This window comes from Larus michahellis, chromosome 19 (assembly GCF_964199755.1).
Source record: "Larus michahellis chromosome 19, bLarMic1.1, whole genome shotgun sequence".
In the NCBI taxonomy this organism is placed as follows: Eukaryota; Metazoa; Chordata; class Aves; order Charadriiformes; family Laridae; genus Larus; species Larus michahellis.
Window position 1 is genome coordinate 5,234,326 of NC_133914.1, and position 23,893 is coordinate 5,258,218.

A 23,893-nucleotide genomic window follows, 5' to 3' on the forward strand; every position below is an offset into this window, starting at 1 on the left:
CCCCAGGACTTGGAAGGAGTGGATATCACTCTGGGAGTCTGTTCCAGTGGCCTTCTTGTTTACAAAGATAAACTGAGAATCAACCGCTTCCCTTGGCCCAAAGTCCTGAAGATTTCCTATAAACGGAGCAGCTTCTTCATTAAGATTCGGCCAGGGGAGGTACGTTCTTCTTTAATTGCCTTCTGATTATCACCAACGTGTATGCTTCGCTAAAACGAAGTGGAGGGGAGGGAGCAAGCTTTTTTCTGAACGAGCGTGTTATACTCTGTAGGGTTTCTGCTCTTGGCTTGGTGTTGAGGTAGAGCCTGCTGACCTTGCTGAAGCTATAAACCAGCGGGTGACAATTTAAACAACGTGTCATCCAGCACCACCTCCTGGCACTGCCTGGTATTCCCGGCATCCAGGGGAAACCGGTGGGAAGTTCACAGTTGAAACTGCGAGAGGACTACCTCCTCTTTTCCAAACGGGCCAAGATAAAGGCTCTTTGTCTTGCTTTCATTAAAAAAAAAGAAAAAAGACACATACCTTTTAACTTAGACTGCAGCAGGCAGGGGGTGGCTGCCCCGACGCTGCCTCTCCTGAACACTGTGCCTCCATACAGCGAGACCTGGCCAGGCTGGAGAGTTGGGCGGAGAGAAACCTTATGAAATTCAACAAGGGCAAGTGTAGGGTGCTGCGCCTCGGGAGGAATAACCCCCCGCACCAGGACAGGTTGGTGGTGACCTCCTGGAGAGCAGCTCTGTGGAAAGAGACCTGGGAGTCCTGGTGGACAAGAGGGTGACCATGAGCCAGCAATGGGCCCTGGTGGCCAAGAAGGCCAATGGCATCCTGGGGGGCATCAAGAAGAGCGTGGCCAGCAGGTGGAGGGAGGTCATCCTCCCCCTCTGCTCTGCCCTGGGGAGGCCACACCTGGAGTGCTGGGTCCAGTTCTGGGCTCCCCGGGTCACGAAGGACAGGGAACTGCTGGAGAGGGGACAGCAAAGGGCCACCAAGATGCTGAGGGGACTGGAACATCTCTCTGATGAAGAAAGGCTGAGGGATCTGGGTCTCTTCAGTCTGGAAAAAAGACGACCGAGGGGGGATCTCATCAACGCTTCTAACTACTGAAAGGGGGGGTGTCAGGAGGATGGGGCCAGGCTCTTCTCAGTGGTGCCCGGGGACAGGACAAGGGGTAATGGGCACAAACTTGACCATGGGAAGTTACACCTCAACATGAGGAGGAACTTCTTTGCTGTGAGGGTGGCAGAGCTCTGGCACAGGCTGCCCAGAGAGGTGGTGGAGTCTCCGTCTCTGGAGACATTCCAAAGCCGCCTGGAGGCATTCCTGTGACACCTGCTGTGGGTGACCCTGCTCTGGCAGGGGGTTGGACGAGGTGATCTCCAGAGGGCCCTTCCAACCCCTATCATTGTGTGATTCTGTGAACAGGGAGCTCCCTGGAGCAGCCTGGTTGCTGGAAACACGATGGGGAGAGAGGCTGCAATGGGGATCTGATCTGCCCCCTTTCCTCCTCTTCTTCCTCCTCCTCTGTGTCTGCCATGGCCCAGCCTTGCAAGGAAGTCAATTTTCGACCCCATCTTGCAGCTGGGCAGCGTGATGGGAGGGTAAATGAGTCTGAGTGGCTGCAAAACGCAAATCCCGGTGTGTCCTGAGCAATGCATGGGGGTTGTGGACTGAGCCCTGTCCTTTCTTGGACCTGAGCCCCCTCCTGCACATCACGAAGTGAGTTCAGCTGCTCTCGGGCTACACCAGCAGTTTGTGCTGCAGCAGAACAGGTCGATGGGCTGGGAGCGACACTCCTGCCGCATTTATTTTTTTGCTATACCTAAATAACTTATATTTTCCGCAGCAAGAACAGTATGAAAGTACAATTGGGTTCAAGCTACCAAGTTACCGGGCAGCGAAGAAGCTGTGGAAAGTATGTGTCGAACATCACACGTTTTTCAGGTAGGTTTTCTAAACAGTAGGGTAGCCTTGAATAACTCATGCTTTAGATTAGCTGCTGAAAATGGAGCACTCCTTCGGTGTTCCTTGGGGTTTCACGGGAATTGGAGTGAAACGGTTGCAGAGACGTTAAGTGTTTATATTGCAGTACATTTCTAGGCAGCTTCCACTTCATAAAATACATGAGACCAAGGTCTTCGAGTGTATGTAGATGTGGGGCTTATTGTTAGCGCGTGTTGCTTTGTTAATCAAGCGTATGCAAGAGGCTTCTTTAATTTGTATTTTAATTTCTCTTTACCTGCCGCTTCCTAGATCTGGAGGTATGGTTTTTAAATGGTGCTTGTGGTTTTCAGGCTGACTTCCACCGAGGCCATCCCGAAGAGCAGGTTCCTGGCGCTGGGCTCCAAGTTCCGCTACAGTGGCCGGACGCAGGCGCAGACGCGGCAGGCGAGTGCCTTGATCGACCGACCCGCTCCCCAGTTCGAGCGGACGGCAAGTAAGCGAGCCTCCAGGAGCCTCGACGGAGGTGAGTGTCCGGTGCCTCTTCTCTCTCCGTGCCTGGGTTCAGTAGGATGCTGAAATACTCCTTAAGTACCACCTAAATTCCCTGCTTTACAAAAAAAGGGCAAAAAACCCGTAAACATAACTTCTCACTTTAATACAAGACCTGGATATAAAATGCAAACCAACAGTAGCGCTAGCAAGAACTGACTGACGAAAAGGACGTAGGTGGGTGCTGAAGGTTTATGGCAAAGTCCTGGTTGCAAAGGTATTTCCTCATTCAATCTCAATGCATTTTCCTTTTAGTAAATCAGGATTTAAGCTATTCTAGGGTTTGGTTTGTTCAGCGTAGCTTCTCAAATTACATAGTTTTCCTTGAGGGGGAGATGTTTTTGCCACAACTGTGTGAAACCTTGTCAGTGTTTGTTAAAAGGATGCTAATGTTGAAGTTTGTGGTGTATTGATCAGGTGGGCTCGACCCTGACATTTTTCAAAGATCTGGATAGCTGCAGGCTAGAGGAGATGAGGCATGGACGGGGGAGTGCTTAAGTTTGCTCCTCTTGATCTGGGTCATGGGGTGCTTGTAAAATTAGGATACAGGGCCGAGGGGAGCATCCCTTTGCACCAAGAGGATCCGGGGCTGAGGGGAGCATCCCTTTGAACCAAGGCCACCTGATGGAGCAGGAACAGCGTTGCTTTGAGCCCCGAGGTCACTCTGCAACCCGGGAGGGAGCGGGGCTGTCCCAGTGCCCCGTAGGTGGCAGCAGCCAGGCTGTCCCTGCTCCTGGCATGGGTTTACGGGGCTCAGCGACACCCTGAGCTTGGGCTTCACGCCTCAGAGCTGGGGGGGGAAAGGGCTGCTCGGTTTGAGCTCCGTACCACAGCAAAAGGCATTTTGCCTGCTTGTGTGCGAGGTTACCCAGGGACGATGCACGGAGGCGAGGGGACCAGCCCTTGGCCGTGCCCCGTAAACCGTTCCGACCCCAGCTGAGTAGAGAAATCCCCGCTGCGATCCTGCACCCGAATTCCAGAGCTTGGAAAAAGAGCAGCCTGTGAACGTAACGCTTCTGTCCCCGTTGAAGTCTGCAGCCTTTTTTCCATCTGCTGTGTGGGCAGTCGTTAACATGTGCCCCGTTTCTTCAGCTAAACGTGCGACTCAAAAAGTTGAGTTCAGAGCCGTAGAGGAAGAGAAGCAGGAGAAGGTGGTGGTGGTTGAGGTTCCTGAACCAAAACCCGCGGATCAGATCCGAGAGAAGCCAGGTATAGCTGTGGTGGTGGTGGCTACAACTCTCTGCAGCCTTTCCTATCCTTTACATGCTTGTTCCTGACAACTCAAAAGTTTCACCAAATCTGCCGGCTTTCTTTTTTTCGTTTCTTTGCAAGAAGAGTTTTGCAGTCAGTGAACAGACAGCCCCGGCTCCGGGAGACTCGTTAAATCTCCGCCTTGCACCTCGTTAGCCTGTAATTCTTGTGGGGAGGTGGGGAAAAAGTTCAGGATGTGCTGGCGCTTGAGAACTATCTCTTTATTAAATTTTTTTGGGTGGTTCTGTCAATGTGGTTTAGAAAAGTTTAAAGTTTGATCTTGAAACTTCTTGTAAAGCTTCTGAAATTCTTCATCCTGGCACCTGCTTGCCATTTTTTAAGCCGCCTCTGGCTTTTTTTTATTTGGTGGTTTGAGAAATGCCGCCCATTTTGCTACATGGAGCTTGTATTTCTCTTAAGATAAGGTACTATTAATAAATATTAATGCCCTTAAGAGGTGTTGGAGGTACAACAGCATATTTGAATACTAATAAGCATATCACAGCAGAGGTGTTGTCAAATATTTGCAGTCTTTGTCGCTTAAATAGCGAATCCCTGCGGTGCATTAGGTCTGGAGATAATTCGTATGCAAATGCATCGTGTACCGCTCCACTTCCCTTCTTCCGCCCTGATTTTTATTTTTTTTCTACAGCCTTCTTTTGACATCGCTGGTTTTCTGGTATGAAATGTAGACCAAGCTTTCATAAAGTAACGTGTCAGACTGTCTCCCCACCACTGTCTTGCCTTGAATTCTCGCTAGTCAGCATCGCCTGGCAGGGAAAGCCTGGTGCTGTAAAACTAGAAGGAGGAGAATTAACATTTAAGGCACCAGGATAAATGGCTGTATGGTCTTAGCTTTTAGATTTGAAGTTGGTTGCTCAAGTACGTTTAGCGAAAACTGCTAATTTTTATATAGGTTTTCATCCCGAGGAGCCTGGGGGTGGTTTTTCCTGGGTTTTACCAGCCAGCACCTGCGTCTCCCCGGGCTTTGCAGGCAGAGCCCGTCCTAGTACGGCACTGGAGAGCCCTTGGCGTGTCCCCACGTGTCCCTGCCTGGGCGAGAAGCCCACAAAGCTTAATCCTGGTGTCCTTTCCCGTCTCAGCCAATACACTCCAGGGCCTGGCAGCACCAGAAAGACTGATACGCAATTGCACGGTGAAAACTTACTGTTAAGCTGCCTGGTTTAAAAACCTCCTTGCTGTTCTCAGCTGCTGCCTCGGAGAGGGATCTCCTCTCGCTCTTGCCTCTGCTGCGGCAACCGTCGTGTGGCCGCACCGTTCTCCAGCCGCTCCATTAACGCCTGCAAACCTCTTTCTAGCCAAACCCGCTCCTGAAACTTTTCAAATGACACCCATTGCAGAGGAGGAGGAGGAGGAGGAGAAAGTAGAGGTGGTTAAGGTGCCCGTTGCTGAGCCAAAGTTACCGGAGCCGTTGCGGACGCGGTCAGGTACAGCCACAGCGGTGTCGGCGTGGCTCCCGCGGCCACCCGTGCTGTCACCCGCTGGGTTGAAGTGATGCAGTGCCGTAGGACGGAGGGTGCATCGTTTGCAGTGGTGTTTTTGGCTGTTAAAATCACACCAGGCTTTGCAAGTGTGCCGCAGCGCGCTGCTTTATCGGGGAGCGCCTCTGGGTGAGACGAGGAGGTGCCGTGGCTTGGCTGTGTGCCTGCGTGTTGAAGTGTGTGCGGTGGCCTCCTAACCCCCTTTTGTTACTGTCCCATCTTGTAAAGTTCGTTTCCCAGAGCTTTAAGAACATGCGGTGCCCAAAAATCAGGTTGTGTGCTCCGGGACTGCTGGAGGTGACCTAAACTCTGCTGTATTTCTTCGCTAGAGAGCCTGCCTCTGCCCCCTGGGGAGAGCTTTCACAGCAACTTCAGTGCCGCAGACAGATCCACCCTCATCGTAATTAAAAGCAGAGTTGGTTAGTCATTGCAGGAAGAGGAGACTGAAGCCGTGGAGGGAGGAAACTGGGAACTTCACCTATTTTCTCCATTAATATGAAAAACACTAAACCAGCCCCTGCGCTGCGAGGATGTTCCATGGGACGGGACATCAGCCAGCGTCAGACCCGAGCGTGTCCGGGGGTCTCCTCTCCAGCTGCCCCTTCTCCTCATTCACCTCCTGCATTTTTTCCTTCTCTTGATGCTTTTGGTCGCAGTAGGGATGTTTTCTTGGCTGGGGTGATGATGACTGACATTTTAAATCTCAAATTTTGGGGCGGTGCTTTTTACTGTGTTTAAAGTGTGTGTTCAAATAGCCAAAGGTTAAGAAAGTGTAACTAAAATAAAGCAGTTCTGGACTCTGGATGAGCGCAGAACTCGTTGTTGAGTGGCAAAGGAAAAGCTTGGTGGCTGTTGATATTTTTCCTGCATGTCCTGGTGCTCTGAAGCACTGTGAGGGAAGCAGGAAGGTGGCCGTGCAGATTTCCTGAGGGCGGTATTGCCTCTGCTGCTTCATCTTCGAGGTGGCATTTTAACACATCCATAACTTTTTTAGCCAAACGTGCTCTTGGCAATGTTGAGATAAGCCCAGTTGAAGAGGAGGAGGAGGAGGAGGAAGAAAAAATGGTGGTGATGAGAGAACTAGAGCCGGTCCCGAAGGAGTCAGGTACCACCATGATGGCTTTGCACACCCGGCATCCTCCTGATCCCAACTGTCCCTGCCGTCTCGCCGTCCCTCTCTACAACCTCCCCGGCGGCTGTCACCGCTTCCGTGGCATAAGTAACACCGGGACGCGGCACCGGGTGTCCTTCCAAAAGGATAACGCAGTGTCTGGCTCACAGAAATGAACTGCCGTGCGGAAGAGGGGGGCAGATAAGAGAGATGGTGATGGTGGTTTGGGGCTTCAGGGTGGATATTTCAGCAAGACGTGGTGTCTAGGAGTTTGTCTTAAAAATGTGATTTCAGTCGCTGAAAAATCAGGTTCTTTTTGTACGGATGCTTTATTCTGTATATGTTTTATACACATAGATGAGTTCTCTTCTCAGTAAAACAAGAATTGTTACTATGGAGTTACTCAAAATTACAATTTGTTTTTTAACGCCAAATTTTCTAGTGTCTTTGACAAGCCGGATGGACACTGGTAACCCAGTGGTGGCTGGGGCAGGTTGCACAGTGTGACCCTTGGGACATAAAATGTGACTTTAGGAATATGAGACCACGTCAAAGAAATTATTTCAGGTCGCTGGGCATATTTTTAGCGGAACGGCCATGAAAACCAACATCAGGGGAACTAAATAGCTTATTGCGTCTATAGGTATGCGTAGTATTGGATTGAATATTTTGGAAGTGACTTTTCCGGGATGGGGACTGTCTGGGAAATGAGGAATCGAAGGAAAGAGTAGGCAGTTGATTTTGTGTGTACCTAGTGCTTGTATTTAAGACTGTCATCCTCTGGAAAGAGGGTTTTTTGGCAGCACGCGATTCATTTCTGCACCGTCACTGGTCTGGAGACGTTGGGTATCTTCTGGCAGCGGTGCCTTGGGCTGCGGCAGCAGATACCCGTCTCAGACGCACAACCCCAGCCTGCTTTGAAACCCACCTGGAAGTTGCTGTGAAGTTTTACAGAGCAATGCTTGTTGATTATTTTTTTTGCTTTAATTGCTGAAAAGATCAGGGAGGTGGGGAAAAGCCTGTGTTGCCCTTCCAGAAACCATCCCTTTCTTGTTGAGGGAGATGCCAATGAGTCAAGAACTCGCCTCAGCTCCAAGAGTTTCTATTTCAACGGCTGCATTGGGACGGACTCCTGTGTCTGTTGTGTGCGAGGGACGCAGGAATCGGTGGCACGGTGTCAAAAAAAAGATTCGCCTTTCTGGTGTGGCTTCTCTGCAGAGTGCAAGCTTGCTTTTTGTAAACCATCTGTTGTGGGGTTTTGTTTTCATTTTATTTAAACCATAAGGAAAATAATCTCAACTTTCCCATACTAAACGCACAAGCTGCTTTGCTCAACATCTTTATTTCTTTTCCCTTTTTTTCCCCCCCGCCCCCTCCTCCCTTTCTTTTTTAAATGACAGCACTCTAATTTGGAAAGACTTTGCCTGGTGTTTTAGAAAAGTTGCGTGCTCTGACCCTTGTCCCTGTCTCTCCCCCATCCGCAGCAGTGGCCGTGATAACTCCTGAGAGGAGTCCCCGTCCCACCTCTGCCCCAGCCATCGCTCAGGCCCACGCTGCGGAGCCGGTCCCGGCTAAGCCCGATGCCAAGGACATGGTGGCTGCCTCGAAAATAAAAAAGGAAGTGGCAAAACCCGATGTGAGACGTGAAGAAATCCCACCGGAGAAAACCAAGCCAGAGCCGGCCGATGCATCAAAGGTATGTTAGACCTCATAGGAAGAGGCTGCGCTCGTGCCGGGCTGGAGCATCGGCTCCGAAAACCGTCCCAGAGCAGCAGCTCTGTGCACCTTCACCCCTGCCCCGGGTTTATTCCTCGCCCAGGCATCGGGTGGGAGTGAGTTACGGGGCTCTGGGTCCAGGGAGATCCCAGCCCTCACCCTCCAGGTGCGAGGAAACCCAGGACGGCCGGGTTTTGGTGGCTGCAGTCAGGCTAAATGCAACTTTACTGATATATGGTGAAAAAAAAAAAAAAGCTGGTGGGGATTGCACTGAAGTTCACGGTAATTGAATTTAGAGCTCACCCATCTCTAAGCCGTCTCTGCTGGTTCCTGGTATACGGCAGCAGGAGCAATTCCAGTGAAATCGGTGATAGGGATCTGGTCCACAGCCCAGAGTCGGAACGCAAATGTTTTTTACGTTGATAGGCTTTCTCTGGGAGAGCTGTTAATGTGCTTCTGCAAACTAGAACTAGAATTGGCCATGTTAGGCTTGATTTTTTATAGCTAGGTCTCTTCTTACTGACTCTGTGAACGTAATACCCCGCGCATTACAAATAATTCTCTGTATTTTGAGAAGGTCTGGTGCTAATTTCAGCATGCGGCTTTTTGGTACGGATTTCACTGGGCGATCCAGCTCCAACTGAAATTTGGAAAGGTTGCCTGGCAAAGCTAATGCCAAGCGGGGAAGCCCGTCTTGGGAAGCGTTAGAGAGAGCACTGGTTTCGAAGGCAAATAATTCTCAAGCTGGAGGAATTATTGTCAAGGTGCTGTTAACTAACAGGCTGTCGGAGAGCTGCCCTGTCATTAACTCTTTCCGGAGGACTGCATGTTGGTTTTTTGGTTTGTTTTTTTTTTTTTGCATGTTCACCCAATTATTTCAAAACCAACTACGTGCAGCTGTGTTTTGAAACTAAATGGTCTCTTGAAACAAATCTACTAACAAGAAATGTTTTTACCAATTTATTTCTTAAATGTAGGTGAGGAAAACGCACATTGAGGTCACAGTACCCACCACGAAGGGTGACCAGCCCCAGGTTTGTGCTAATAATTCAGTGAGGTTACTCAAATAATTTTTTATTTTTTTTTTAAGGTTAAAGAGTGAGGTTCAACATAGTTAAATGAACCAACAACTTTTTTTTTTTTTTTTTTTTTTTATCACTGCCCAACAGCAGCAGCCTGCAGAAAAAGAGGAAGAACTGATAAGAATGAGGAAGGTTAGCCATTTTACACTTTCACCAAACAAATTTGCCATATCATCCATGCATCTGTAACCTGTTTAAAAAGACAGTGCTCCAGTTTCTTCATGTGCTTTGGGTTGGGTTTTTGTGGTTTTTTTGTTGGTTTGTTTTTTTTTTTTTTAAACTGCAACTATCAAATATTTGATTTCAAGACGAACAGCTTTTTGTCCCGTAGACAGTCTGATTGCTAAAAATTGTGCATGTTGGATGTTCGAGAGAAACACACTTGGTTTGATTTATAAAATTCAGCTCTGCTTCTCCGTAGCAAATTTAGTGTAGAAAACCAAGAAAACTGTAGAATGTGCATTCCAGGAAATGCAAAAAAAAAAAAAACCACCAAAATAAAAAATGGGGGTTTTGTATTGATTGAGTAATAGGGGACATAGCTGAGATGGGAGAGGTGGTTAAGACGCGGTCACTGTGCACGTTGAGACCTTGTAGAAGTGACGGCGGGCGGTACAGCCTCCTGCACTGGGGTGGGCAGGCGTCCCTGGCAGGAACGGGGAGTCGTGACTTCGTGCCAGCCTTCCACCGAAAACCGGTAAACTGCCCCTGTGTGGCGAGCGATACAAACCAAGGCAAAAGCCGACGAACCCCGCCGGGAGCTGTCTCTTTAAAGGACTCATCGCATTTCCCCATTCTCCATCACAAGAACCCCCATTTCCCGCTGGTGGCCCCAGGCCGGCGTCCCCGCGGCTGGGTCCCGTCCCCCCCCCCGCCCCCCACCACGCTGGCCCAGCGCTGCGCTCCCAACCTTGAGTTAACTTTTTTAATTTGCCAATTTGTCAATCCCGCAAGAACAACTTTTTAATTTTTTGTGCTTTTCTTTTTCTTTTTCTTTTTTTTTTTTTTTTTTGTTTCCCCCTTTTCTTTCATTTTCACAGAAAAGATCAAAGAGGCTAGATGGTGAAAACATTTATATCAGGCATAGCAATTTAATGTTGGAGGTTTGTATGAACTTGAAGCTTTTTTCAGTTGCGTTTGCCTAGACCTTCTGCATCTGCGCTGAACTTTTTTCTTCCTCTTCTGCTGCTGCCTTTGTTTTTGCATGCTGTTGCATGAAAGACCTTTTATTTTTATTTTTTTAGTAAAAAATACGCTTTTGCATGGTAACAGTAAACATGACTATGTGCAGGCATTCTTCCTTCTGCCTCTTCTGACTTTCATTCTCTCATACTTACCCAAAATATACGATTGGCAGAGCTCAGGTCTGCTCTTGGACCCGCTGGGTGCTCACAGCAGCATCAGTCGGGGCGGTGGGGGATCATTTATAAGTTTCTCCTTGCTTGAAAGAAATTATTGTCCTGGGGGAACAGTCGGCCTATGAAAATGCAAAATTCGGGAGAAGCTGTGGGTGAAATGGTCACCTCCGTGACGTTCAAGCCACCACGTTGTCCACGTTGATTCAGATGGGAGCGAGTCCTCCTTTGGGACCTGGCATTGAAGCGATGCTCGTGGCGTTGCGATCCTCCTCCCAATGCCTGCGTGCCTGGCAGCACCTTTAACCCTCCCCAGGCCCCATCCTGCGTCGGCCCCAGGTCCCCTTGGGGCTGACGCAGTGGCTCGGTGGCCACGGGTGGCCTGCAAACGGGCAAGAAGCCGTTTCATCCCTCCACATACGGCTCTTCCCTTTCATATTTTCCCTTTATACGTCCTTGGGAGCCCTTCACGCTCGGTTTCGCCCAAGCACGGTCTCAGAACAGACCATGCCAATCATATATTTTACTGTATTTTAATACACCGTGTTACGGAAGACGTTTTGTGGCTTCTGATACTCTCTTCCTGTGTTACGTGTTTCTACTCAAACTTGCAGCACCAGCAGCTGGTAGGGTTTCCCTGTTGGTATCTCTTGAAAGTTGAAGCGTACTAACTGCCTTCTCCTAATTTCAGTTTTAAATTTTTGCAGCTTTGGGGTTTTTGTGGGGTTTTTTAAATTTTTTTTTTTTTTTTTTTTTTTTGACTGCTACAACTTCGAGCTTTCAGCCACGAGCGAAGGGTCTGCGACACGACGGGCAGGGTTCTGCCGCTGCACTGCAAGACTCTGCCTGTTGCTTTCTTTCACCCAACTGGAGCATCTCCATCTCCCCGACCCTAAAAAGAGCTTTTTTCGTTGCTTCTGAACCCCTTTTTCCCGTTAGTGCAATACTTGGCTGTGGCACCCAGCCCCTTCCCTCTCCGCTGCCCTCCCCACTGGTTCTGTTGCAGGTTCTCCAGCCCTCCCCTAGAAAAGGGCTGACCCCAGCAGCTCCCCCCCCCTTTATTCCTATTTTTTTTTTATTTATTTTAATCCATGCATTTGGCAGATCAGACGTTTTCCCAGCAGACCTCATACTCCCGAAGCTGCCGCTTGATTTTATCGAAAGCCGTTTAACGCTCCGTGCTCGACAGCCCGTGCTCTGTGTTCTTACAAAAAGGGGCAAAAAAAAGGGGAGGAAAAGCATTAACGCTTAACGAGCTTGTTCCTCCAGATGCTTTCAAGACCCGTTGTGGCTCCATGTAGCTCCTGGCGGCTTTAGCTTCTCCGCAAACCCTCCCAGGACCAGCTCTCGCGCAGTGGTGGATGGCCAAGGTGGTCTTTCTCTCTTCTCTGAACCAGGAGCAGCTCTAGGGCTCCTGCGCCTGGGTAGAGCTTTACCCTGGAGTCCTCGGCAGAATTATTTGTGCTTTTTTTTATTTATTTCCTAACTAGCAGGCACTTGCCTTGTGCTTTCATCCAGGACGGATGCCAAAACTGGGTTTCCCCCCCACCCCCAGAACTGTGCCAAAAAGAGCAAATGTTGTTAGTGAGGTGTTCGGGGCTGCAGCCCCGTGGAGGGAGGGTGGCGTGTCCTGGGTAAGCTGCAGGGACGCAGATTTTTGGGGGACGACACCCCCTTTAGGGATGCATTTGCTCTCCCGTCTCCTAAAACCGATGGGCTGAGTCCCAACTAAAAGCACAGAAGTAGGGAAATTTCCCAGGGATGCTTTTACTGACCTTAATTTCCCCCTTTCGAACGGGTGAGGCCTGCTGCTTTTTGGCACTGTCCAGAAAAGTTGTCGTTTGGCTTAAGCCTCTTTTATGCAAAAGCTTTGTTTTCAACAAACTCTGATTTGCTTGCAAGGAAAAGCTATTTTTAAACAAGTTGAAGAGAGCTGGCTTGCCTTGAAGTCTGTGCTTTTATGCTGTAAACTGGCATCAGAGAGCAGAAATCTGGCTTCTTCCAGATGAAGTATTTTAGCGGGAGTTTCTCCATTGATCCGGCATAAAGTAAATTCTCAGTTTGATTTTTAGAGGGCCGTCGTCTCATCTTCATTTCAGAAGTCTGAAACCTCCCGTGGTAACTCCTGGAGGGACGAGATGAGATGGAGAAAAAAAGTAATGGGGGTGTTCTGGGACCAAAGATAATTCCTGGTGGGATGAGAGAGAATAGGTAGGAAGAGAATAAATAAAATTGGGAAAACATTTTCTTAAACATTAATTGCATTTACACCCGTGAATATTCAGGCTAGCAGAGGGAAAAGAAAGCGAACCCACCCAATTTAAAGGCATTCAATTAAATACTCCAAACAAACATAGTCCTGGGACTTAAAAAAATCCCTATGGGGCAAACCCAGGAGATCGCACCTGAGCTGTCGTCTCTTTTGGCGTAGCTTGAGATGAACCCATGGCATGTCCCGCTCCTGGAGGAGACCCCACTCCGAGCCGACGGCATTTTATCCCAATTAATAGAGGAGGAAAGAGGAGAGAGGACGTTCCCTTTGTGTGTTTGCAGTGTGAGCACAATTGATGGAAGTCGGCAACGACTCTGCTGAGCGCAGCTTTGCTATGCGGCAGCCTAGGCAGTGGCCGGGTCGTCTCCGTGTCCCTTCATTTATCCTGTCCTTTTACTAATAGGATCTAGATAAGACCCAAGAAGAAATAAAGAAGCATCACGCCAACATCAGTGAGTTGAAGAAGAACTTTATGGAGTCCGTCCCGGAGCCTCGGCCGAGTGAATGGGACAAACGTTTGTCCACTCACTCTCCTTTCCGAACCCTCAACGTCAACGGGCAGATCCCCACGGGAGCGGATGGAGTGAGTACCTCGGCAGCGCGCGGGTGTCGGAGCACCGCATTGCTCCGAGGGGGAGGCTTCGCAGCCTGGGGTTCAGCCTCAGCTCCCCTTAGATTTTAGTCATATTGGATTTTAATAGTTAATATTGACTTTTAACATGTGTGATGATCTCTGAGAGGATTGATGCTTTAGTCGTAGTGTCAAAAATGTGATTTTTTGGGTAGAAAATAATGTGAGAATTCTTCACCTGGTTTTGGTTCCGCTTTTCCTAGCCTTGCTGTCATCCCTGATGCTGGACTTAACTTCACATGGCTGTTTTGGGGACTGGCGTATTCCCGGGGCGAGGGAACGTGTCTCCCCAAAACATTTTTTGCTGTGAGGGCGGTGAGCCCCTGGCCCAGGTTGCCCAGAGAAGCTGTGGCTGCCCCATCCCTGGAGGGGTTCAAGGCGAGGTTGGCCGGGGCTTGGAGCAACCTGGGCTGGTGGGAGGTGTCCCTGCCCAGGGCAGGGGGTGGCACTGGATGGACTTTAAGGTCCCTTCCAACCCGAACCATTCTATGATTCTGTGGAAAAACCCCTAAACACCTAAATTGAAGGGAATTGTTACTTCAGAGTTAATATTGCAGGTGGAGAAGCACTAGGCTGGTACCAGTTTTCAAAAGTCACTTTATTCTCCAGTTAATCCAGTATGTCATTGGGTTTAGTCATGCACTAGGATCTGCAGGTGCTGATCTGCTGTGGAGGCTTCAAGAAGACTCCTCAGGTGGCTACAGCAGGGCTGTTCATACGTGATGGAAATGTTTCTCCTTACAGGAACAGTGTCTGTAGCCACATGGCATTCACAATTTCCCTGCTAAATTCCTTAAAAAAAGGTAATTTTTCAAAGAAACCGAGTTGGAGCGGCAGAGATCTGTCTACCAACTGGTTTCTTCTTGAGCAACAGACAGCTTCTCTGTTTAGCGCTGGTGTTACCTAGCTTGGATTTGAAGTTTGTGAGTAAAACTGTAATTAGAGCCTGTGGTAATCAGTCCCTTAAATAATAAATGCAATTTTTCATTACAACTGAAAAATTGTATCCTGGCTGTAGCGGTGGCAGTCGTAGACTCTCTCCTGGTTTAAGCCTAGCTTCTCCCCTTCTTGCCCACAGCGGGGCAGATAAGCTCGCATTTCATCTTCAAACCATTGCGAGGGAGATACTTTTTAAACTGCAAACTGTGCAGGAAATAATCTTGCAGAGGATGGAGGGTTATCGGAACAGGTACAAAGTGTTTTAACAGCCAAGTTTACTACAGGCTCCTCAAAACGTAAGAGAAAAGCCATGACAGTCACAGGGCTTTTTCCCCCCCGCTCCGGCTAGAAAAACAAAACCCCCGAAATGAGCTAATGAGGGTTGATCATTATCCTTGGAATTACCCTGTTTAACACATGGATGGGCTTTCCTCTTTGGTTGCTGAGTCTCAGTGTAAATTCTGCAGGAATTTGGGCGGCAGAGCTCTGCCCACGGTGCCATGTGTTTATGGATGTGCGGGTGGGATAGAGCAGGGGCTCTCAAAGCTCCGCAGCTGCAGTTCACGGACGATATTCTTGGTTATTATGAAGAATTTCTGGCAAGGTGACTGCATTGCGGGGTCTTGGGGGACTGCTGTCCACGATAACTGGATGGTGTGGGCTCTCCCCATCTAAGGCCACAGTGGTCCTCAGCGACGTGAGGGTTGGTGTCAGCCCTGAATTTGCATTTCTGGGAAATTCTCTCTTAATCTGATCCTCTCTGGAGAGGTGAAGGTAGACACGTTTTGGTGTGACCTTCCAGAAATGCGTCTTTAGAGAGGCACCCGCTGGGGAGGGTGTTTTCTTTCACCTGTGCATGTTTAAGGACGGTAAATCACGGGTGCAAAGCCATCCTCTTTCTCCTCTTCATGGTGGTGTCTTCACCCTGCCGTAGCGGCCACAGGGTATTCTGCCAGGGGCTGCTTTTCTGCTGTACCGATGTGTTTTATTTCAAGACAACTGAACCTTAACACGCTTTGTGTGTCCAGGTCAAGAAAGTCACTGTCCTATCTTCTGAGAGACAGGTTGGTGGCCTTGAGGTAAAGCTGCTGGTCTGATATGTGCTTCTGAACCAGACTTTTGCTATTGCAATGGCACCAAGCGAAAACTCAACAGCAGCTGCTGGATAACATTTTTTTATTTTTATTTTTTCTTTTGGCTACATGAAGTGGTTTCATAACTCACACTGAGGGGACTTTTGCACTGCTGCAGCTTTTGCAGCTTTCAATTTTTGCTTATTTTGGTGCATGGCTGGTTCGAAAAAGCTGCATGAAAGATATAACCGTGTATTCGGAGAGAAAAGCAATTATGAAAGTTTAACTGTACCCTGTTCTGTTTATGTTGTCTTTCTTTCCGTTTTGTTTTTTTTTTTTGTTTCAATGATCATGGTACTCTTGCGTTTTATATTTTCTTTCGCTGCCCAGTCTCCCAGCTACTTTCTCCCCAATACTCATCGCTTGGGGGTGTGCAAAGAACCAGTCCCAAAATACCGCACTGATCAGAGGAGGCTAGCTCAACTGAGAGAGCTCAGAGCCAAGTTTTTCCTCTCCTAGCTACGCTTGGGTTTGTCCAGGTCTGGCAAACTAAAAGGGTGGAGAGTTACTGAACGGCAACACTGCCCACAATCTTTCCTTTATTCGACAAAAGCGTTAGAGCCCTTGCACGATCCTACGGGATGATTTTCTCATTCTGGGATTTTTTTTTTTTTTTTTTTTTTTTTTACAGTCTTTAGACTCCAGAAACAAAAGTGCTAAAACGCGGAGGGAAATTTTAAGGAGCTTGCGATGCTCCGACTGCCATCCTGCCCCTTCCACGCTCGGGGTTTCTAAGACGTAAGGGTTTTTCACTTGTTCCAGTAGAATTTTCGAAACAATTGAAATTTTGATACTGTCGCCAGAACTTTGAAAACGCATTTTGTATCTGCACCGCACTCTGGATGTTCAATGCTATTTAACAAACCCTGTTTTTTAAGGGCACTGTAGAATAGGAAGCTGTCAAAAGACCACGTTTTGTACTACACAATTTCTATTTCTAATGCCTCAAAGTTTTTTCCCAACCATTCTCATTCCAAAACACTTTGGTAGGTTTTGGGCGTATGTTTTTTTGGGAGGGCAGGTGCAAAACACGCCTTGTCGTGATGCAGGGGTTTGTGACAAAACGCACCTGATTCTGACCCAGGTGTCCATGAGCTCTGCAGAGAGAACTGGATTTTGTAGCTCTGAAGCTGGTGTCACCCAAGCCACCGGCGGCTCTGCTCTCCAGGATAGTTTATTTTTCCAATGAGAGAAAGGCTGTCCTAACGCTTTGCACACCTCCAAGTGTCATTTTGGGCACTTTCCATCTGTCATTTTTGTTCATCTCTCTCTGTCTTTCTTGATCTTCTACCACGAAAGCAGACACAGGAACGTCCTCTGTTAGTACAGGATGAAGACAAACTAAAAAAGCAGGCGATACCTACTGAGACAGCCTTTCCCCGGCAAGCAAGTGAAGAAACTCTTCCAAAGGTTTCTATTCCAATTCCTGAAGAGCAGAAATCTCTCAAAAAGTGTCAGCTGTACTCTAGCATTTTTCCTTCTCCACGTATTCCCTTTATGATGTCCTTTCTCCTGGTCGTAGCGCTGACTGTTTGGTGGCTGCTCTTTCTCTGAGTGGCAACAGGGTCATGTTGAAACCTCAAGACCAAAGCTCCTGAATTTCTTGGCCGTAGCCTCTGCTGCATCTTCCTTGTCCTGGTCTCTGATCTCCGTAGTTCTCTGTCCCGGGGAGGGACGCCCCGCGACCGCCGTGTTAATCCCCGCTGTGTGTCGGTGTGTAGCTGTGATCCAGGACCTGGCAGGAGTGGTCATGGATTGCCAGGTCCGTTCTGCAGTTTCCTAGTGCGCAAAAGCAAATTCTCTGACCCGTGTTCCCGATCGCTGTGAGAGGGCAGACAGGGAGCGTAAAGACGTGGGAGGAGACCTCTGCTTCTTCGGCCCCTGTAGACCTCACCTAGGAATGGCTGGAGACGTGCTTTTAAGCTTCTTGTTTTAAATGTGAGATGTTCACAAGCTGAAGAACATTTGATACTGATCCAAAACAGGTTGCCCAGAGAAGCTGTGGCTGCCCCATCCCTGGAGGGGTTCAAGGCCAGGTTGGACGGGGCTTGGAGCAACCTGGGCTGGTGGGAGGTGTCTCTGCCCAGGGCAGGGGGTGGCACTGGATGGACTTTAAGGTCCCTTCCAACCCGAACCATTCTATGATCTATTATTCTATGATAAAAGGGGCTTTACAGCAGTCTGCTGAATCTAATCCATAACCACTCCTTTTCTAGGAAACTGAGATTGGCGTTTAAATAAAAAAAGTGTTGATTATCACTGCTGCCGTTAGCGTTAACTTAGAGACAGGGACGGGCAGCTTTTCATTTGCCCGGCGGGGGAAACCTTTTGCAAAGCGCCACGGGTTCCCTCTCGCACCCTTGTTCTCGTTTCCAAGAAAATACATCGTGTTATAGGAGAAAACCCAGTCCAAGGAAGTATTTATTGTAAACGTTAGATGAACCATTTTTTCTGAATCTGGTGGTCTTGGCGCACTTCAGATGCGTGTTTGTTTTTAATTTGTGTTCAACTAACTGCCGCATGTTTGCTTAGGTCGCAGGAGTGGAGTAACCCGCTCTTAGGTACGTCTCCTCTGTCAGCATGTTGACCACATCAGGACACGCTTCTAATGTTAAAGCCATCGATTGTTTTGACTTCTCTTACAAAACCGTTGCATGCTGCCTGTTGTTTATTGCCTACAAATGTAAATGTCTGGACGATGCTCCCGTTTATCCCAGTTTCCCTGGCTGAGCTGCCTAGGCTCCGAGATGAGTTGCCAGAACTGGTTCGCGAGCTGGAGGGAAGGTGGGACTTTGTGTCTAAGGGGTTTCTTTTCTGTATATAGTAATTATGGGGCTGAGCTGAGCCAACCGCTTCTCCTTTCGGCAGTAGTCTGCTTTCCGTTGCTTTCTCTGGAGGGTTGGTGCAGACACAATCACTTCTGAGACGAGCCACCGGTGCCATCAGCGTTGGCAGCTGCGCCGGCAGCACAGAAGCGAAAGGCGTCGACCTTTATTACAGGGACTAAAATGTGTGAATATATATAAATACATGTATTTAGAACCCTTTATAGATCCGTATCTGTGTGAACAGTGTTATTTAGGAAGCTAGCAGATAAGCTTGCAGGAAAAAAACATAAGGCAAATATGGCATGTGCTGTCTGACCTGAAGGACTGTGGTGTCCCAGGGACCATTTGAGCTGCCTCTCTTGCTTTCAGTGTACAGGTCGAGGCTCTCTAAACGCTGTCTCAGACACTTAGGTTGCTAGTGAAAACCCTTCCTTTTAATCTCACGGGAATCTTTCCGATTCCTCTTGTAACCTGCTCTGATTAGTTCACCAGTTCGTGCCTTTAGGACTTTGTTTTGTGAGGATGCTGATTTGCATTGGAGAGTATTCTTCCCTTTTTTAATACACTGCCTTTTAATACACAGTCTTCCTCTTTCGGCCGTTGGAAGCGTAGGAGTCCCTGGGTGGTTGTACAGGCGTCCCGTGGTGGGAAGGAGAGCTGTCAGCCGCACAGGCGACAGGGTGGCATCCTGGGAACACGCTTTAGGATGCAGGTGAACTCTGGCGAGCTCGATGTGAAGTTTAGGAAGACTATCTGTAGAAGGTGGGCCCTGGAGAGGAGAGGTGGGAGCGGTGGGGAAGGATGCTGAGGCGCCACGTGCTGTGCAGAAGATGCAGGAAACCAGGGGGATCCTTCTGGCTGGGATTCCTTGCCTGAATCTCCTTCCCAAAATCGGAACAGACGTGATGAAAACCAGGGACTGTTCGTTCTCCCCAACCTGGCGTGGAGAGGGAAGGGACAGGTGTTGTTCGGATCTCTCTCTGTCCTTTTTCTGTCCGTATTTCCTGGAGTAGAGCAGCTTAAACACACGCCTGTTTCCTTTCAAAAGCCATTGCTCGGGTTCTGCCGCGATGCCGCTTTGAGCGCTGCTGAGGTCGCCGCATGCTGTCCTTCTGAACCGATGGCGAGCGCTTTGAAGCCACACCAGCGGCATTTGCAAAGCCGTGGTTTCTGTAGCTCTGTTGACCATTTCCAAAGGACCTGAAGTCTGAAAATCTTTTCCCAGAGCAATGTTTGAACACCGTGCTCAGGCTGTCTTATCCCGGAGATAAGATGCACTCTGGTAGTCACTTCAACTCAATTCTTTAACTTCTTAATTAAAACGGTCTCTCACTTGCTTTCTCTTCTTTTTAAATCTTGAGATAAGGCTGGTTATCATCAGCAAAAAAAACTTTGAAACTTTACATTCTGAGAATGCTCAGGAACGTTTTTGGGATTTATATAACAATTACCACTGCAGACCACAAAGAGACCGAACAAATGCTTTATATTTCTATGGCAGTTTAGAGGCCAGTTATTCTGTATTAAGCCGGGTGGACGTGATCTCTTCTGACAGAGAAAGCCCAAAGCTTATCAGGAACAGAAACCTCATCCACCCGACACCGCCGTGGTGTGTCCGCTGTGCTCCAGCCCTTTTGCCGCTCGCTCCTCCACCTTTTTCCCGTTTGCTTGCAAGGCAAAGGGAGTTTCAGACGTGCCCCGTGGCAGTCCACCTCAGGTCTCTTTTCCTCCACGTTCTACATCTCTTTCCTGCACATGATGTATCTCCTACATGTTGGTGGTTGATTCCTGGTTTTCTCCCATCTCCTTTGATATCCATGCAGGATGTGGCGCTGAAGGAAGGGATTTTGGGATGCCTGCTGTGCACAGGGAGAGTTGATCGGCTCTAGTTCCGTTCAGGGCAGAGGTCTCAGGGTTTTTGTAAAGGAACCAACGCATGTGCTTTGCTCCCTTTTTTTCTCAGGAACAAACTTGCTGCAAAGCACCGGCAGCCCCCGGCTGCCAGCCCCGACTCCGTCCCTGAGCCCCAGCCATGGTGGGATTTGTACGTGGCTGGTGCGATGCCGGTCCGTGAGTGATGAAGTGGGTTATCCCTTCCCAAGGGAAGCTGGAAATGTCCGCAGCACGTCACCTCATCCAGGCTGGCGTGACAAATCCTGAAAACTCACTTTCTGAATTTTCTTATCAGCTCTTCTGAACTTCACGTAAAACGCGGAATCTTGTGCTTTCACGCTTTGGGAAAAGGCGGGCGTTCGTATTTTTGAAGCAGCGAGTGCCAGAGCCCACGGCTTGAAACTCAAATTCAGTTCTGAGGCTGCGTTGGGTGTGGGGCTCTGTAGGTTCATCGGTCATATTCAAGAGGTGCGCATTAGTGTAAAACAACATCGTTTTATTCTTTTCCACTATTAAAAGTGAACAGGTAGATGAGGGTATTGCCTGCATCTCCTGCCCTGTGCTGTGGGTCAGTGGAAGATGAACTGAGGGCTCTGGGCAGGTCGGGTTGGGGTACGAAGTTGAGCTCAGACCAGTTCTCCTCCCTTGTAGGAACTAGTGACCACCCTAAAAAGTAGGTATTCAATATTTGCCTCCTATCCCGAAAGAATGAGGAGAGGTGGATTTCCTCAGCGTGGCACCAAAGGAGAGTCTTGGATGGAAGGAATGAGGTTGGGCTGGCCTTGCCGTCTCCGTACCGCGGGGCTCCTTGAGGAGGTTCTGGGCAAAGTGTCTTTCACTTCACTCCATGTAAGGGTCAGTCGTTTGTCGCTCTGAGAATTATTCCAGGGGTTTAGTGGGTTTTCTTTTTTCCTGGTCATGAGTTGATGGCGCCTGTTCTGACCTACAAACTGAGGTAGGATGCTTTCTGGAAGGTTTTAGCTCAAAGAAGGGTTACAGCTTCATTTAGAAACTCTTTGGTCTGTACTTAGGAGCGGGTGACATTGGACAACCTGACAGTGGTGGTTCCTCTCGTGTCCCTGTCGGCATCTGTCTCAGTTTGTGAGGCTGGAGGGAAGGACTAGCCTTGGTTTGTGCCACTTTGGGATCTCCTGGCAGTGGTACACGGTCATGTTAAATCAGTTTATGGGGACTAAAAACACTTTCTTTTTTACCTGAAATGCTCTCTTTTGGAACACTTTTTCGGTTTTGTATTTTTTCTCAGATTTTTCTTTGTAAATATGTACATTTCTCATTAATAAATGTTATTGCAAATCAGATTCCTCTTGCCACTGCTTATTAACAACAAAGCTGTATATGACTGGTGTTAACGACTTCCTCGGACTAACCCTCGGTCTCGCTTTCTCAAACCAGGAGCCATCAGACCCCACTTCGTTACTCGTTGCGTTCAGGGTGTTGGGACTGATGGACACCTTCTGGTGTGGCTTTCCTGCTCCTGGGGAGCCGGGACACGCTCTCAAACTGGCCAGAATAATTTGATTGAGGATTAAATCCAGCTTGGTTTAAGAAGGGCTTTGTTAGCAGAGGGGTCGAAAGGTTCATCCCTCTTCCAAATATTTAATGTACCACTAACACGTTCTCCTTCTTCGCTTCCGGGACTGAATGGTAAGAAAAAACGTTTGCAGAAAGTTGTCCCGAGAGCAGAAGCATCGTAAATCCTGCGCAATGCAACTGCGAGAGCCTCTGCCCCGCATATTGTGTTAATTTGAGGACAAAACCGCTCCTTTGCGGTTTTGTAAAGCGAAGAAACCACGTTCCTAATGAACCACCGCCTTTCTGCTTGGGAATACAGCGCGAGTTGGGTTTGAGCTGGTTGGAGCTGCCTGAGGTCGTGTGTAGAGGCTGTGGCAAGAGCCAGTCTTAATTTTAACTCCCGATTTTTCTTCCGTCAGCTTATTTCTACTTCTGGATAAACCGTTTGGCTCACTCCGTGCGGTCACGGGAAGGCAAATCCGGCTGCGACGGAGCAGCGCGGGGCTCGTGCTGCTGCTCTCCCGGATGAGCCTGGTGTCAGAGCTGTAACTTCATTTAGGAAACGCAGCAAGAAAATGCAGCAGCGCAAAAGCGATTTTAGTTCTAAACCCTGACGGAGTCCCCGCTCTTTTCACTTGCTGCCGCAATCTTTGCGATGCCACTGGCCGCTTTTCTCTCCGCAGAGGGAATTTGGAATAAGACGTGCAGAGCTTTGTACCGCCCCGTCCAAGGGTACCTGCCCCACAAAAGCGGTGGGAAGGGGGGTCAGGGTGGGTGGGGAGAGGAACGCATCTGGAATCATATTGCTCAGCAACCTTATTTTAATAACTTTAAGTATTGATCTTGAGGTTGTTTCACGTTGCAAAGTAGTTGATGCGGTTGGATTGGAAGTGGCTGCGGTGCATCATGTAATATCTTGTGATTCTTCTTCACCCCAGCAAGTTAAATCGTTTGAAGCTCGTAGCATGCTGTGCATTTTCTAGCCTTACTTTTAACTTGGGTCAAATTCTCTTTTGTCCTGCTGTCGTCTGACTGGGCTGGTCAGGATGTTGTGGTCAGATCAACGGCAATTAAAAAATCAGCCCCAAAATGCAAATCCGTAGGTAACGCCCATCACTTTCAAACGCCAGGGTTTGTTGGACGGCTTCTAAGCTTTTTAACTTCTATCTTAAAGCAGTTCTGTAAGGCATGGCAGGTATTGTAAAATAAGGATCTCCTGTTTTCTGCTTGATAATACTTTTTACCCAAGTGCTTTGACAGCGGTGAGATTGAGCGTCCTTTGATCGGGGAGTTCTCACTGGTGAGTGTGGTTCGCTGCAAAAGCAACATCGCCTACTTGTGCGTCTGTGGCCGCTCGCATGGAGCCTGTTGAGCTGATGTGGGTGCTCGTTGGGGGATAACCTAATAACACGCGCCAGCGGGACCGGCTGCAGTGCCGTAACGAGCGAGGAGGGGACTGGGATGTCCTAACCAGCTGGCATGTCTAGCATTTCATACGGTGGTTGTAAGGAGTTAGCGTGCACCCTAATTTCATGTTTTTCTAATTTTTTTATTAAATGCTTTTGGGAATCGGCAGGTTGACTTCATCGTAGCGCTCCTTCAGCCACCTCCCCTGCAGGGCACTGGTTTGGGGTGAGGGTGATTGAGTATTTCTGAGCAGAGGGGCAGCAGCGTGCCTGCCCCGGCGCCCGCTGGGGCAGCTGCTTCGTATCGATACATCCTGATCCAAAATTGAAAAAAATACAGGGGAAAAAAATTTCTCCAAAACCACCTTTTAAGAAAAAGAAATATTTTTGGTCGCTGGTATCAGCCGTGCGGTTCAGCCTGTTATTAATTTATCCCCAGCCTGAATTCTCGTGTGTCACTTCTTACACCGCAACGCTTAAACGAAGCCGTATCCTCGGCGCTCGTCAACACCAGGCGCACAAAGTCGGGTATTTGGCAGGGTGGTGGTGGTGTCGCATTCGTGTCTGCTCCGATTTGTTTCTTCTGGGGCACCGCATCCTGCCCCGTGTTGTCCTGACGCCGCGCGTGGCTCGTGCGAATCCTCTGCTTCCCGCTTGGTCCTGGCACGTCCCTGGTTCGGTTCTGGCTCTGCGGAAAGGAGTCGGCAGCCCCGGCTCCTCCGGGTTTCACGGGTCTCGAGGAGAGCTC

The 23,893-nt window shown here is 48.9% G+C and overlaps 1 protein-coding gene across 32 annotated transcripts in view; it reads left to right on the top strand.

Moving 5' to 3' along the window:
• Positions 1-23,893, top strand: part of EPB41 (erythrocyte membrane protein band 4.1) — a 97,018-nt gene that overhangs the window by 60,779 nt on the left and 12,346 nt on the right. For 3 of the 32 annotated variants that reach the window (XM_074562978.1, XM_074562985.1, XM_074562989.1), the window contains exons 8-17: positions 7-159; positions 1,847-1,944; positions 2,295-2,467; positions 3,586-3,702; positions 5,064-5,192; positions 7,842-8,053; positions 9,051-9,107; positions 9,243-9,287; positions 10,196-10,258; positions 13,186-13,365. In XM_074562978.1, coding sequence (XP_074419079.1) covers positions 7-159; positions 1,847-1,944; positions 2,295-2,467; positions 3,586-3,702; positions 5,064-5,192; positions 7,842-8,053; positions 9,051-9,107; positions 9,243-9,287; positions 10,196-10,258; positions 13,186-13,365 — 1,227 coding nt within the window. Of the gene's footprint in view, positions 1-6; positions 160-1,846; positions 1,945-2,294; positions 2,468-3,585; positions 3,703-5,063; positions 5,193-6,240; positions 6,352-7,841; positions 8,054-9,050; positions 9,108-9,242; positions 9,288-10,195; positions 10,259-13,185; positions 13,366-15,380; positions 15,432-15,815; positions 21,526-23,893 lie in introns of those variants that run through there. The other 29 variants (XM_074562995.1, XM_074562998.1, XM_074562981.1 and 26 more) reach the window with 20 other exon arrangements.